This window comes from Crotalus tigris, unplaced genomic scaffold, assembly GCF_016545835.1.
Source record: "Crotalus tigris isolate CLP2741 ecotype Arizona unplaced genomic scaffold, ASM1654583v1 scf7180000018133.492856, whole genome shotgun sequence".
Lineage (NCBI taxonomy): Eukaryota > Metazoa > Chordata > Lepidosauria > Squamata > Viperidae > Crotalus > Crotalus tigris.
In genome coordinates this window covers 288,934-303,698 of record NW_024096842.1, presented here as the reverse complement: position 1 = coordinate 303,698, position 14,765 = coordinate 288,934, and the positions used below count along the sequence as shown (strand labels likewise).

At 49.6% G+C, this 14,765-nt stretch overlaps 1 protein-coding gene across 1 annotated transcript in view; it reads right to left on the bottom strand.

Annotated features, from left to right (window-relative positions):
* EFNB1 (ephrin B1) overlaps positions 1 to 10,201 on the bottom strand; it is a 111,686-nt gene extending 101,485 nt beyond the window's left edge. Inside the window, exon 1 of the mRNA XM_039348335.1 lies at positions 9,904 to 10,201. Coding sequence (XP_039204269.1) covers positions 9,904 to 10,037 — 134 coding nt within the window. The 5' untranslated portion in view covers positions 10,038 to 10,201. The remainder of the gene's footprint in view (positions 1 to 9,903) is intronic.
* Between the last annotated feature and the right edge of the window lie 4,564 nt (positions 10,202 to 14,765).

The window sequence follows — 14,765 nt, the reverse complement described above, 5'->3', positions numbered from 1 at the left end:
CTCCCTGTATTGCAATATCCAGTATCCAAACTTTTATCAACATTTGTTAAGTCTGGAGTGTCATGTGGCAGATGCATATCCATTTAAATTCTTAAGTCTTAGAACACATTAGCTTTTTCATTTTCTATTATTTTGTCTATTTTGTGGTCCCACCAGATCCTGCTTGTTGGTAAATGGTATTCTAAAGCACCATTGTTGCTACTTTGTCATAAAAGTTGCTTGTAGTCAGTCTGTGTAATCTTCTTACAACAGCTAACTAGGTAGGTAGTTTTTAGCTTCTTCTAGTTTATGTTGCTGTCTTCTCAATTCTGGCTTTGTATGCATTTATTCTTAGTCTGGTCTTGTGGCTCCAGAATTAGCCCCTCTGACTCTTTTTTCAAATTTCATGCCCTTAGCCATTGCCAGATTTTGCCAGAGGCTGGTGGCGCAGTGGTTAAAGTGCAGTATTGCCGGAAACTCTGCCCACAGCCAGGGGGGAGAGCCGGGCAGTCTGGCAGCCAGGGTCTTCCCACCAGAGTTCCGGGCGGGGGAGCGAGTGGGTGGGCAGAGCGCAGAGCAGCGGCAGTGGCCGAGCGCCTCCCATTTTCACCCTCCCACTGCTGGCACTGTGCCACTCTGTTGGCTGTTCGGAGTTCTAGCTGTTCAGTGGAGACAACAGTATTTGGCCATTCGAGGGCAGGGTGGGTGGTGGAGAGGTAGAGGAGGCCGGGCACCTCCCACTTTCACACATCCTGCCAGCATGGCTGCCACTGTGGGCGAATCAGCAGCCGTTCAGTATTTGGGTCATTCCACGGTGGTGGCAGCGGGTGGGGTGGCCTCGCAGCTGCATTGAGCTTCCAAAGCCGCTCTGCATTCTGCCCACCTGCTCACTCGCCCTCTGAGTGCCCGCAGCAAGTTGCCCTTGCAGCCAACTGGCCATGTTGAGTTGTTCTGTGATGACTGGGGGCAATGAGTTGGCAAAGGCGATTTGGCGACGGCAAGCGGGCAGCAGTGCCCCGGCCGTGCTGAGTTGTCCCATTCCACTTGGGAAGGACTTGATGGGATGATAAAAATGCCCAGTCCAGTTTAAACACCCAGCTGATTGTGACAAAGTATAAAAAAATAATAATAGTAATAATCTTGATTGTTAGAAATGTTGGTTATTTTAATTTTAATGGTAAACCATATATTTAAGGTCAAGGAATTCAATTTTATTTTGGACTCTACAAATGGACGATGGTAAAGTTTCTAAGAAAAAGTTATTGCAGCACCGGAGTGCCCTCTGTCCTTATAGAAAGAAATTTAACGCAGTTGACATCTAGAGAGGATTAATTTGGACCTTTTTTTTTCCAGCATTCATTTATTTACCTGAGTTATTTTTTTTAATATTCTGTGCTTTAGTATAGGGGCTAGACCATTATTTTACAGGTTCTCTTATAACACCCTGCTGTTTAGTTAGAAGTTTTCTAGCAAGTTTAAAAATGGTTTTTTTTATGCATCACAATTAGATGTTTCCTAAATTTTCTGACCAACAACAAAAATACTTCAAGATTTTTTCTCAAATAACAAATACAAGAACTGTTGGGGATTTTAAAGCTTTTACACAATGAGGGTCTAGCCCAGTGGTTCTCAACCTTTCTAATGCCGCGACCCCATAATACAGTTCCCCATGTTGTAGTGACCCCCAACCACTTATACATCACCGGGTGCCAGGGGCGTGGCCAAAAAAAGGGGGAAAAAATGGCGGACAGCCTTGTTTGGTGACCCCCGTGAAATGGTCATTCGACCCCAAATGGGGTCCCGACCCACAGGTTGAGAACCATTGGTCTAGCCTATGCCTCATGGGAGAAGAAATTTTAAAAAATCTGCCATGTGGAAAGGAAGATTAAGGAAAATTTGTTCATCTATGTGAGAAATTAAATTTGGGATTCTATAATGGCTTCCAGTATACAGTGTTACACTGAAACGTGACCGACTCTGTGCACCTGAAATGGAAGAGTTAATGAGGTGAATTAAATGGTTGTGTTTGGAACATCAAAAGAACCAGGAAAATTGTTGGTTTCTCAATTGAAACCACATAATGGATACAATTAAGGACTTTACAGATAGAATATATGGGATATGGATATGGAAATTAATTCTCACTTGGACTTTTATACTACACACACACACACACACACACACACACACACACACACACTTTATAGTTTGAATTGAAAATACCTGAAAAAAGCTTGAGACTTTTTAAAACAAAAATAGGTTTTCTAAAGTTGTCTCAAGTCCAGTTGAAGGGTTCTGATGCACCTTTGATGCTGTAAAAGCATTAAATAATCCAGGAGGGCTCCTGGGACCGGTTTCTAACAGTGTGAGGCCTATAAAAATGCTGTTTTAAGATGGGGCAAACTGATTTGTCACCCAATTCTGCCACCAAAATAGATCTCTTACCAGTAATTCATTCAACTTAATGCTGCCCATCTTGTCTGGAGGGGACTCTTGGCGCTTACAATCATTAAAAACCAATGAAAAACATTAAAGCAATAAATAGTAATGTGAAATTGGTTTTAAACTTGCCAGACATGGGGTGGAAGGGAGCAAAATGCACACGGGGAGGAAGTGGGGTCTTTAGTCCGTTAACCACCTCCAGAATGATGCACCCTGGTTGGGGCCCCAGGCCAGTTGACCAAGCCAGGTCTTCAGGCCTTCTCAGAAGGGCGGGGGGGGGGGTGAGGACCTCAACTGGGGGAGGGCAATGTTCCAGAGGGCAAGAGCCACAGCACAGGACCCAACAGGATCCACAGCAAGCCCCTTCTGCCAGCGGGGGGGGGGGGGGGCTGGGATGGTTCCTCAGAGAGCTTGGACCTGTGCCATGCAAGGCCTTAAAGGTGACAACTAACAACTTGAATTGGACCAGAAGCAAATAATACAGTTTGTGAAAGGATGCTAAACCCCTGACAATCTTAGATTATTAGCAGAACTTTTCACTGGATGAAGAAAACAGTTTTGATGTGATACACTTCAGAAAACATTCCTAAACTTTAATCTGTATCATATCAAGACCCCCAGCCCACCCCCACTCCACCCCACCCACTCCACCCCCCCCTCTGCCCCACCCCCACCTGCCCACCCGCCTCCACGGCCCACCACAGATCGCCCAGGCAGCCCTGCAACGCCATGGCGGCCACACCCTCTCCCCATGCCCCGGAGCATCATCTGTGTGCGATGGGGCATGAGTTGAGAGTCTTGTCCCTGCTGCCCAGCTGCACTGCTCCACACAGGCCGTGCCTGGTGATGACTCTCCTCCAGGGGCTGCTGGTGAGGAGGGGGCCATGGGGGGAGGCAAGGCTGGGGCAACGGCACATGTGCCCACAGAGAGGGCTCCAAGTGCCGCCTCTGGCATGCATGCCATAGGTTCGCCATCACTGCTCTCTAAGTTCTTTGGCTAAATGACGCATGCAGGAAGTCCTGGAGCCTGTCCATCGCCCAGCTGCAACTCATGATGATTGTAGATCAGGTCACCCTTGAGCAACGTTTTTTGCAGCAGTCGGTAAGTGAGCCAAATCACTATGGGCACAATTTTGCCCCAAACCGGAAGCAAATGCCAGGTTCTGGCAAAATCAACATGAAACTATTCACATGGCCACAGGAGGCTGCAAACAGCCATAAACATGACCACGTGGCGGCTGACAGCTGGAGAGGGGAGGGGGAAACTGTGAGACCCCCGAATCCTGATCACAAGGACTCCCAGGGAAGCCTACTATAACTTCCCGTTTGTCAGCAGAGGACTACCTGCATTCCGGTGAAGGTGTCCCACTCATTCCTCCCACTAGAAATGGGGAGATGTGGGGAGCCATAGTCCTCTTTAAACCCGGCAGCCCACTAGGGCGGGGGTCCCCAGCCCCCGGTCTGTGGACCAGTACCAGGCAGCGTCATGCCAGCAACCAGTCTGCCCAAACAAGCAAAGCCCCATCCATGGGATTCAGGCAGCACACAAAACCACACAACCTCCGGTCCGTGGAAACGGAACCGGTCCCTGATGCCCAAAAGGTTGGGGACCTCTGCACTAGGGGACCCCCTCAATCCACCCCTCAGAGTAATTGCTTGGGGAAAATAGGAGGCAAGAGCATTGGGTAGCTATAGGTAGGCCTCAATTTACAACCAATGACTGAGACCATTGGAAAAAGGGAGGTACAACCCGGTTCTGAAGTTCTAACAGTGCCCCCCACAAACACACACACCCCCATGCTCACAACTGCACTTCTGGGTGCTCAGCAAGACAGCCACATTTGGTGCTATTTGCGGCATCCTGCAGTCACCTGACATTTTTCGACACTTCTGCTGAAAGTTACTTCCTGTTTTTGACAACACCGCACATAGCAAACAACGGGTTTGCTTAACGACTAGCCACAGAAATGTTTGTAAAATTGGGTCAGTCATAATGGGCAGGCTCCACTATGGTTATATGTTGAGGACTCCCTATAGACCAGGGGTGTCAAACTGCCGGCCCGCAGGCCAGTTGCGTCATCCAGAAGCCGTGCCCACCTCATTGCCGGCAATGGCAAAAGCGTCCCGATATGTCGTGAGACGTTGCGAGTTTGACACCCCTGCTATAAACCATCTTGAGTTGATTCAAAATAAAGGCAGGATAAAAGCAAAATTATATAATAAATTATATTTTCAGATGCACAATAAATGGAAATAGATCTAATACCCTTTTGGAGGGGGGCTTTCAAATCATTTTTTGACTTCTGGCAACTGCTTGGACTATCCCTTGCAGTTTTCTTGTAATCAGGATGCCTGTGTCAGTTCTACTTTGATGCTTTAAATAAACTAGGAAGTTAATAATTCATTTTATTATGGAATGACCAGATCGCCAAATTTTCTCTTTTTAAACTAAGGTTTCCATATGCAAAGGCTTCCATTTGAATCATTGGGCTTATATGTCAATGTGCTATTTTTTGGATTGAAAATGAGACTGTAATGTATACGACTATTATGTTTCTATTAGAAGCCTCTAAATTCTTGGCACATATTATGTCCTAGTTATCCTGGGAATTGTTTGTGTTCCTAACATTAAAGGCAACCTAACATATGTGAATGTTACTGGGTAATAAATCTGATTTATTCTCTCATGAAAATGTGACTCTAAAACATTTTTAAGGGCTGAAAATTAGTTTAGCACATAGTCAACTTACTATTAAGCATACCTTGAAAGCTATATACAAGGTAATTTGTAAAACTGTGGGAGGGCAATAAATTCCATTAGTGATGCACTGTCAGCTAGAGAAAATTCCAATAATTTTTAATGTAAAACATTTACACTTTTAAAAAATATTTTTATGAAAAAAATATAGCGGGAATAATTGCAAATTAAACAAAATCTTCAGTAAAGAATTGGAGTATTTGTTTCTAACAAGTCAACGGTCTTAGTTTTTAAGAAAAAACAGGAAATACATATTTTATGATCTTAAGATTTATTTCATGTATAGACCATTGCAATCTCGAAGGGTTTACAAGACAAAAATGCACAATAAATAACATACGATAAAAATTAAAAAGCCCAGAAACCCATCAAAAACAGAACAAACTATACATAATCCAATCAAGACGCAATCATGGCCCTAACATGATTTTGGCCTATCCAAAGGAATGGAACCCCCACCAAGAAGAGAGGGCCACGGAGCTTCAACCCTCCCCCCCAGCTCCCTAAAGCTCAGCATAACTAGCAACTTGTCCCAGGTAAATCAAATTGGCTGGACAATTCCAAAGGTAGAATTCATGGAACTGAATCTTTTAGATACCTTGGCACCAAGCCACGGAAGACTTTACACGTGAGCACACCACTTTGAATTTCATTCAGAAACCTACTAGCAATCAGGATACAGTCCACAGCACCGTGTAATATATTCGCCTATCAGAAAACGCCAATTCAATTAGCATACAAGCCACTGCACTCTAAACGAACTGCAGCCTCTGAGTCATCTTCACAGGCAGTCCTACACAGAGCGGGCTAGAGCAGTCTAAACACCAGGCCCAAGAGTGCGAATCGCTGTGGAAGGTCCTCCCACTGTCCAGAGTATCCAAACTGGAGCGTTAGCAAAAACTGAGCCAAGGGCTCCTCAACCTGGTCCCTCATCTACTGCTCTAGAAGAACCCCCCCCCCCAAGTCACAGACGAGCTCCTTCAGGCGTACTGTCATCCCAGCAAGGGTCACCACTGGAGCAGAGAACCACATAGGCAGACAAAGCAGCATCAACTGCAATTACCCACTCAGCAAGGACCTACCGCAGACCAGAGCCCTAATCACCAAAGGGGGTCCATAAGAATACCTGTTCAAACATTGCTGAGCGTTCTTAAAAGGACCTTGACACATTCTCCTCATCTAAGTCCCAACCAATGTCCTCCACTAGTGCCACTGAGGCCATCTCTCCTACATATCCAGGCTTCATTGGAAAGCTGGAGACCTGGAGATGGTTACCTAACCCAGAAGCTAGGAGAGATAGAGATACAGCCTGCAGGGAAAATCTTAAGAGAGCCTGAAAAACACTTTCAGAAATCACAGCTCAAAAGAAATCCAGGTAACCATGCAGTCCATCACCCTGGATCCTACCCTGAAGACATGAACAAATCTGAGCAACCTTGGCAGTGAAATGATGTGCTAATTGATCATAACAGCCTGGCAGAAGCTTTGGGAAGATGCTGGTTCTTCCTCAGATGCAATGGCCATCCCAAAACCCACCAGCATGCCAAGAGAGCAGCAATGACGCATGGACCCTCTTATCGGCACAGGATTTGCTCACCCAGGTAGACACGGACTAATGTGTGCTCAGCCCAAGATGCTTTTTCAGGAGGCAGCTGGACTTTCTTGTTTTTCTTTGAAGACATTTTGCTTCTCATCCAAGAAGCTTCTTCAGTTCTGACTGGATAGTGGGGAATGGAAGGATTTATAATCCTGCAGACAGCTGGTCATTCGCATGTATGGTCAGTTTTACTACTTTTCTTCTCCTTGACACTGGAGGTGCTACTTCTGAAGCTTCATCTCCGCTCAGCTCCCCAAAAGCTGCCACTTGCCACTAGCCACCCGGATCTTCCAGTCCCCTTTATATTATTTGTCTCCGAGGATGAACAGAATAACAAAGGAAAATGGAAGATGGGCTGGAAAATTAAGAAAAGGTTGTGCCTTGTTGCTCAAAAGTTCTTCCTTGACTTTCCTCATAAAAAAAAAGAAAAAGATACCCTCATTCAAATGTAAGCAAGTCAACAATGTACTGCTGCAAACCAGATGACTGACAGCTATAACTCTTTTGTAGCGCCCATGGCTGAAAAATCCACGGTGCTTGAGACGGCCAAAAGAATATCAGTGCGTATTTACGATGCACAGAACAAGAATAGGTGCTGACGTCCAACACCATCTTTTAGGGAGATCACCGGTGCTGATTTCATGGCATTCTTTTCTTTTCCAACAAACTCAAGGCTCTCATGGGGGGGGGGGATTTCCCATTAAGATCTTCCCCAAGTGTAAGAATGTACAGTTTACACAGCCACCTCCGGCATTTCAGGAATGGCCCAAGATTTGTTCACTTCTGCCTTTGGGCTTTGCCTAGGAAGATCAGAAGCAGCTTTCTTTCTGTGTCTTTCATGGGGCTGAGCTAGAGGGGGGTCTTGGGCAGAAGAGCCCCAGCTGGACCTCCACCCCAAGTAAAGGGGAATGGGAAGCCCTGGAAGACAGGCCTGCCCAGGAGGGGTTAGATTCTCCTCCTCCCCTTCTGCATCGTAAGAGCCACTTGGGGGGGGGGAGAGAAGGCCGTGCCCCCTTTTCAACCAGGCCTTGGCTGCAAGCGAAGGGTGGGCTACTCAAGAAAGAAGCCAGGGCCACAGCTCCCTGCTGGAACCCTGGCAGCCAAGCTCCCGGAGGAAAGAGCAGGCTAGTCCCTAAGTCCGCTGCTTGCAAGAGGCGCCAAGTCCGGACACCGCCCCGCCCCACTCCCATCTGGCCATCCAGCAAGAGAATTCGGGTCCTGAGAGCCTTCGGGACCTGCGAACCGGCTGCCACGGGATCCCCCTGTCCTCCCCTCCTTTGTGATCTCGCGAAAGTCACGCTAGCGACGCAAAGCCCTCCCGCTGCGCACACACACTGCACTCACATACACACACACACACACACACACAGGGCTCTGAGCAAGACCCCCCCAAAGGCGGCCGGGCTCCTCCGGGCTCTCGGCTTACTGGCCGGCCCTCCCCGGTGATTAGAGCCGGGAAACGGCTGGAATGCGCCCGCAGCCAATCAGCCGGCAGGAGGAGCGGCCGGAGGCGCCTCTTTGCTCTCGCCAAGCCGAGCGAGCGAAAAGGAGGCGCAGCTTTCGGAATGTTTTGAAACATTGTATCCCTTTTTTCCCCCACTCCCGACGACGCGGCAAGCGGCCCTTTGTCCGCTTCCAAGGGGTTAAAAAGCGGAATCCTAACTGCAAGCAAGTGCATGAAGCGGAGGGGAGTTTCTGCAGTTACCGGCCTGGTCCTCGAGAGGTTCCCTTCAGGGAGGGAGCCCGGGAGTGAGTCCGGAGAGCCCAAGCGCCGGAGGAGCAGGTCGCCACGAGAGCCGCTGCGTTTGCAGACGACTCCGCGCAGGCCCTAAGCGGGGGTCCTCGACCTTGGCCACGTTAAGACTTGTGGACTTCAATTCTGGGAGTTGAAGTCCACCAAGTTTTAAAGGGGCCAAGGTCCAGGACCCCCGCCCTAAGGCCAGCGGGGCAAACGGGCAGCAGTGCGCGAAGAGGCTCTTGCCAGAGGCTGGGCGCCCCTCTGGATTCCAAGGGGCAGCAGCGCGCGGCCTCAAGGGGAACAGACCGAACTGGATAAAAGCTCTTCCTCCATTAAAAAAAAAAACATTCCTAAACCAGGTCTCGCTCCGTTCAGCTTAATAAAGAAGAAGAACCGAACCGTTCCCCTCAAATGCAAACTACAAGCGAAATACCCTCCTGCAGTCACGGCCCATCTACCGGCTATGAATGCAACATACAAAGAGCAGGTAGATTATCGCGTGTTGTCACAAAGCAGTTCCTAACGCGAAAGCGTTGCAACTCCACTGAATTATAGCATATGAATGAAACCTCTTTTAAAGCAACGGCGACAGCATTTGCTCAAGACCAATTCGTCGTCCCTTCAATACGTACCCATCACCCAACAGGAGAATATTATTCCCAGGGTTCTCACAAGTTCGAGAACGTGAAATTGCATTTCAGAACGCTTTAGGAATTCGAAGCAAGGTTCGTAACGCGGAACGCTTTCCCAGAAGGGCGGGTTAGAAAAGGAAAGGAAAACGCGGCTCTCGTAGGCAGCTTTCGGAGGGGTCCCCGAGAGCACAATTCACACCGGAGGCGCCGAAGGGATCTCCCCGGGAACTAGCGCTCTCCTTGCAGAAAGTCGGCAGCGGAGATCCCGCGCGGCTCTCCGGGGAGCGATGAAACGCAGCTACCGGGACCCGAGAGGCGCTTCAACTCCCTTTCAGGGCAGGGATTTCGGCGCCCCGGCGGTTTCCCGGCCGCTCTCCCCAGAGACAGGCCGAGCGACCCCCCAGCGGGGGGGGCATTTTCAGTCCCCGCTCCGAAAGCACCAAGGCCGCCGCCGCCGCCGCCACCCGGAGGGAAAGAGGGAGGGAGGCGCCGACCCTTTTCGCGACGATTCTTCGCAGCCTCCCGGCCGAGGGTCAGCGGGGAAAGGCGGCCAGCCGGCAGGAGCTATTTTCGGCGGCTCTATTTTCTCCCGGAGACCCGCTAGGGAGGCAGCTGCGGGCCCGGCGAGGGTCGGGCGGGGCCGGGCCGGGCCGACGGCTGTACGGGCCCCGAAGTCGCTCCGGCTCCGCCCGAGCGAGACCCCGCCGGAGCCCGCCCCCGCCCGCGCCTTTGTCCCACCGGCCGCCCCGGCACCTACTTGGCGTTGGCGGCGCTCCAGGAGACCGGCTCCAGGCTCTTGGCCAGCAGCGGCGGCGCCAGGCGGCCCAGCGCCAGCAGCAGCGCCAGCAGCCCCCGGCACAGGCGCTCGGGGCGTCCCGCGGGCCGGCCCATCCTCCGCCGGCACCGCCACCGCCACCGCCGCGGCTGCTCCGGCGGCGGCGGCGCCTACTCCGGCGAAGCGACCCTCCGCGACGCCTCACGGGCCTCCCATCGCGGCGGCGGGGCGGCGGCGCAGCACCCCCGCGCTCTCCCGCCTCGTCCCCGCCCGCCGTCGAGCGCCCGCGCCGGCTCCTCCGCTCGCACTGGGCGCGCCGGGCGACGCCGCGCGCTCTACTCTCCGGCGCAGGCGATCGCCGCGGACAGCCCTCCCGGCGCCCAATGGCAGAGCGGCGCGCGGGGTCCTCGCCCGCCGCCGGACGGGGCGTGGCCATCCCCGCCCCGTCCCGCCCAGCCGAGGAGGGGCGCGCCGGAGCCGCCGGGGCGGGGCCGGGCGAAGCCGGAGGGCGCGAGAGGCCGTGGAGGGCGAGCCTCCTTTCCTCCCTCCCCCCTCTCTTCCTTCGCCGGCGCGAGCGGCGGGCTCCCCCTGCCGGCGCCGCGCGGGAATGCAGGGAGGTGGGCGGGGCAGCGGAGCGTCGGTCCCCGAGAGGCCCCGCCCTGTTTCGCCTCTGCCGCCGCCACCGCCCTCCGTCGGTTCGCGGGTCTCCGGCCGTGGCTGATGGGCTCTCGGGATGTCCGTGCGAGCGGAACTGGCAACCCGCGTCCAGACGAGCACGAGAAGCGGGCGGCTTCCTTGCCCGAATTCCAGAGAAGAGCCGCCCGGGAGCCGGTGGGCCTGGGGAGGGGGGGGGCTCGCACCTGTCGAAGCCGCAGCGATGACCTCGGGGAGCCCCGAGCGAAAGAGGCGGAGTGGCCTAGTGGGAAGGCGCCAGGCTGGAGAGCAGGAAGTGGCAAGGGAGGAAAGTCGGCTGGGTGACCTCGCAGGGTGGTTGTTGTGGGGAAAAGAGGCGGAGGAAGGAGCCCGCCTAGCTGCAGCTTTGGGTTGTCTATAAGAATAAATAATAATAATAATAATAAATCTGAATAAAGTTGCTCTGAGCCCCTCTGGTGTAATGGCTGTGCTGCATAAATTAATGGTGAAGACTATGAATTAAAGAGAATTGCGTAGGTTGCGTCCCTAGGAACATGAGAGAACATGAAAGTTTGCAAAAGATTTGAATAACAGTGGTTTGATTTTGTGCAATGCAAGGAATGAATTACATGTAGGGCAGTGTTTCCCAAACTTGACAATTTTAAGGCATGTGGACTTCAACTCCCAGAATTCCACAGCTGGGAGTTGAAGTCCTCATGCCTTAAAATTGTCAAGTTTGGGAAACACTGATGTAGGGAGATGAGAATATAATAATAAGTGAAAAGATGGAAACATATGTCAGTATCATTTAGTATAAACCAGGTTTGTATGCAAGTAATAATCCTTAGGCTAGTATTAGATACAGGTTACTTTTCAGCAAATGGTGAAATTTGGAAGAATACGGAAATGGTGACTGATGAATATTTATAAAGAAAAAACATTTCAACTACGTGGTTCAAGTACAAATGCAGTCATATTTTTACGGTATATAAGTCTCATAAAATAAAATAAATAAATAAAATAAACGTAATGAAGGAACAAGTATACATCTAAAATATAAATCACGACGTTACTGATTATGATGAAGAACTGGGAGAATTAGGGAAGGATTACCACTGTAATTCCACAAGTTGGAACACATTTGGAGAGAATCCGTGACAGACAGCGAGGGATCATAAGGATTGCCAGACCTTACTTGGGTTATTTCCCAAAAATTTACCAGGACTCTTCAGCTGATGGCTTGGTTAGACTTTGGCAGCCAGACAAGATTGGCCCAGACTCATCCTTCCGTTCATCATTCCTGAGGAGAGATTGCAGAGCTCATAAGTGGCCATTGACTTACTAGGAAGTGATTCACCCTGTAGTCATTTCATTAAACACTAAGACTTACGTGATCAGCTGCAAGTGCTGGGCAAGACATTACTTGAGCCTGTGGTTGCCATGGAGGTCACATCAAACTCACTGAACCATGATTGAATTCCTTCAACACAAAGAGGTGGCACCATCTCAAAGACCTGCCAAGCAGCCTAAAGAGCAGCGGTTCTCAACCTGTGGGTCGGGACGACCATTTCACAACACAGTCCGCCATTTTCCCCCCCTTTTCCTTAGCTGTGCTACTCCCTTTTATTCTATTGGCTTTTGAAAGCCAATAGAATAGACTCTCTTGAATAGAGTCTAATTCTATTGGCTTTCAAAAGCCAATAGGAATTGTCCAGGCTGTCTCTGCCCTGCTGAGCCCGCCAAAAGTCTCATTCTGCAAACGGCGCTGCAAGTTGTCTGCAGCGAAGGCGAGCTGTCTGGAAGTTTCCACCCCTCCCTGCTGAGCAACTACTAAAACTGTAAGGAAAAGAGGGCCAGGGGTGGGAGGTGGGAGGCCGGCGGGCGCAGGGAGGGTTGCTGGCGCACGTGGGGTACGGCGGGTGGTTTACCTCCCTTGGGCTGGGCCAGCTGGTGGCCCAGCCGGTGGTTGGCCTGTGCTGTCTCTGCCACTTGCCAGCTACGCCTCGGCCGGCGCAGGGGGCGGCACCACGCATGCGCGGCACTCCCGGGCAGGGAAAGTCCTCGACTTTCAACCGGTTGGGTAGTCCTCGACTTACGACCAGTTGGGTAGTCCTCGACTTACAACCGGTTGGGGGTCACGGCATTAAAAAGGTTGAGAACCACTGCTAAAGAGGGAACAACCTGGACGACAGTACCTGTTTCCCAGCTCAGCTTGTCACACGTGGAAATGATGTGTTTGGTCACATGCTTTCTTAAGCCTTTTCCAGCTTTGGGCTCATAGCCATTGTAGAACCCAACCCAACCAAAGGAATCTCGAAGATCTTAAGAGTGGTGGTTGCCACTGCTTAGTCAGGCTTAGGAATGAGTGTGGATGAAACTGGAGATGCTGAAAGGAATATTTACAAAGTGTGTGTGTGTGTGTGTTGATATAGATAGTAGTAATCCAAGAAAAAACATGAAAGTAATCTGTCATAAGAACATTGAAAAAACAGTAAGGCTACAGGTATACATGGTGCAACTGGAGAAGTGCTAAAAGGTGAATGGTTTGCTTTATCAAGCAGCTGTGAGATTTATTTGTGTTAAGACTTGTGGCTGTCTGAAGTTCAGAAAGAATGACGTTTTTCCCTCTACAAAGGGAAACATTGCAATCATGAATTCAAAAACTACAGGAGGCTATTTACTAGGTGTTCCTGGTTGTGTGCCTAAGTGTGTCTGGTGTACTTGTTTAATAATGGCTAAAATATGCAAGATGTGACAGTGAAATGGGAGAAATAGAAAGCAGCAATACTATTAGGTGTATAGACCAAATTTCCACTATTAAGCAATTTAAACAGGTTGAGAGTTCAATCCTAAGCAGCGACAGATGTTTATCAGGGCACAAATGAAATTACCTGTTGAAAACTCCGCATTAGGCATCAGGAAGGGCATCTGGGCAGTAAACACTCAGCTCCACTCAATCGCCCTGACCACACCCTGAATAAAGGGATTACAGGGTCATAAAAAGAAAAAAAATGAAGTAAAGAAAGCATAAATTAAATACATTTACATTATGGAAAGCTTGGGTGATTGTGGAATAGAAAGTTGATTGCTGAATTCAATAACAGCGTTTTACAATAGAAGTAAAGTTTGTGCGGGTGAAGTACAGGTAGTCCTCATTTACTGACGGCCTCCTGCAGCCATTGTTCAAAGTTAAAATTGTACCAAAAAGTACCATTTGCAACAATTGTAAATGTGAGCAACCCATCCTCACATTTACAATTGTTGCAGCATCCGGCAGTCACATGATCACCATTCTTGATCTTCACAACTGATTTGCATGTACCACCAATGCAGCATCCTTCAGTCAACTGACTGCCATTTGCATGTTTGCAAGAAGCAGAGTTAATTCTGTCCAATTCTGTACGAAAGGTAGCAGGAAAATTTTCAGTCATGATTTTTCATTTAGTGACCACATCTCTTTGCTTAACATTTCAGAGGCTGCCATAAAGAACTTATTCTCCGAAGCACCAAAAGGCAAGACAAGAAACAATAGATGGAAACTGATCAAAGAAAGAAGCAACCTGGAATTAAGGAGAAACTTCCTAACAGTGAGGACAATTAACCAGTGGAACAGCTGGCCTCCAGAAGTTGTGAGTGTTCCACCACTGGAGGTTTTTAAGAAGAGGCTAGACAGCCACCTGTCTGAAATAGTATAGGATCCTCTGCTTGAGCGGGGGGGGGGGGGGCTGGACTAGAAGACCTCCAAGGTCCCTTCCAGCTCTATTTTAATTGATTGAACAACCGAAGAGAAAATAAGGCTGAGAATCGAGTCATGGTCATGCCATTTTCGGCTTAGTGACTGAGTTGCTGGTCCCAATGGTGATTGCTAAGCAGGGACTACCTGTAGAATGATAGATTATATGTCATCAAGTTATTTTCAACTCCCGGTGACCACGTAACTAGATTTTCTTCATGACAATCTGTTCCTAACTTGGTCAGTATCAGGTGCCCCCATCCCCACTAACCAGCTTTTGCTGGTTCTCCTTTGCTTCTGTTTTCTTCCACCTTTTCCAGGAATACTTCCATGGATGAACATTCTAAAGGGGAAAACAACCCAAGAAGCGTGGGAAACTCTAAAAAATGTGATCATAAAAGCTCAGACCAGCACAATACCACTGAAAAAGAAAAACAAGAAATTCAAGAAGAAATCAGCATGGCTGCACAAAGATTTC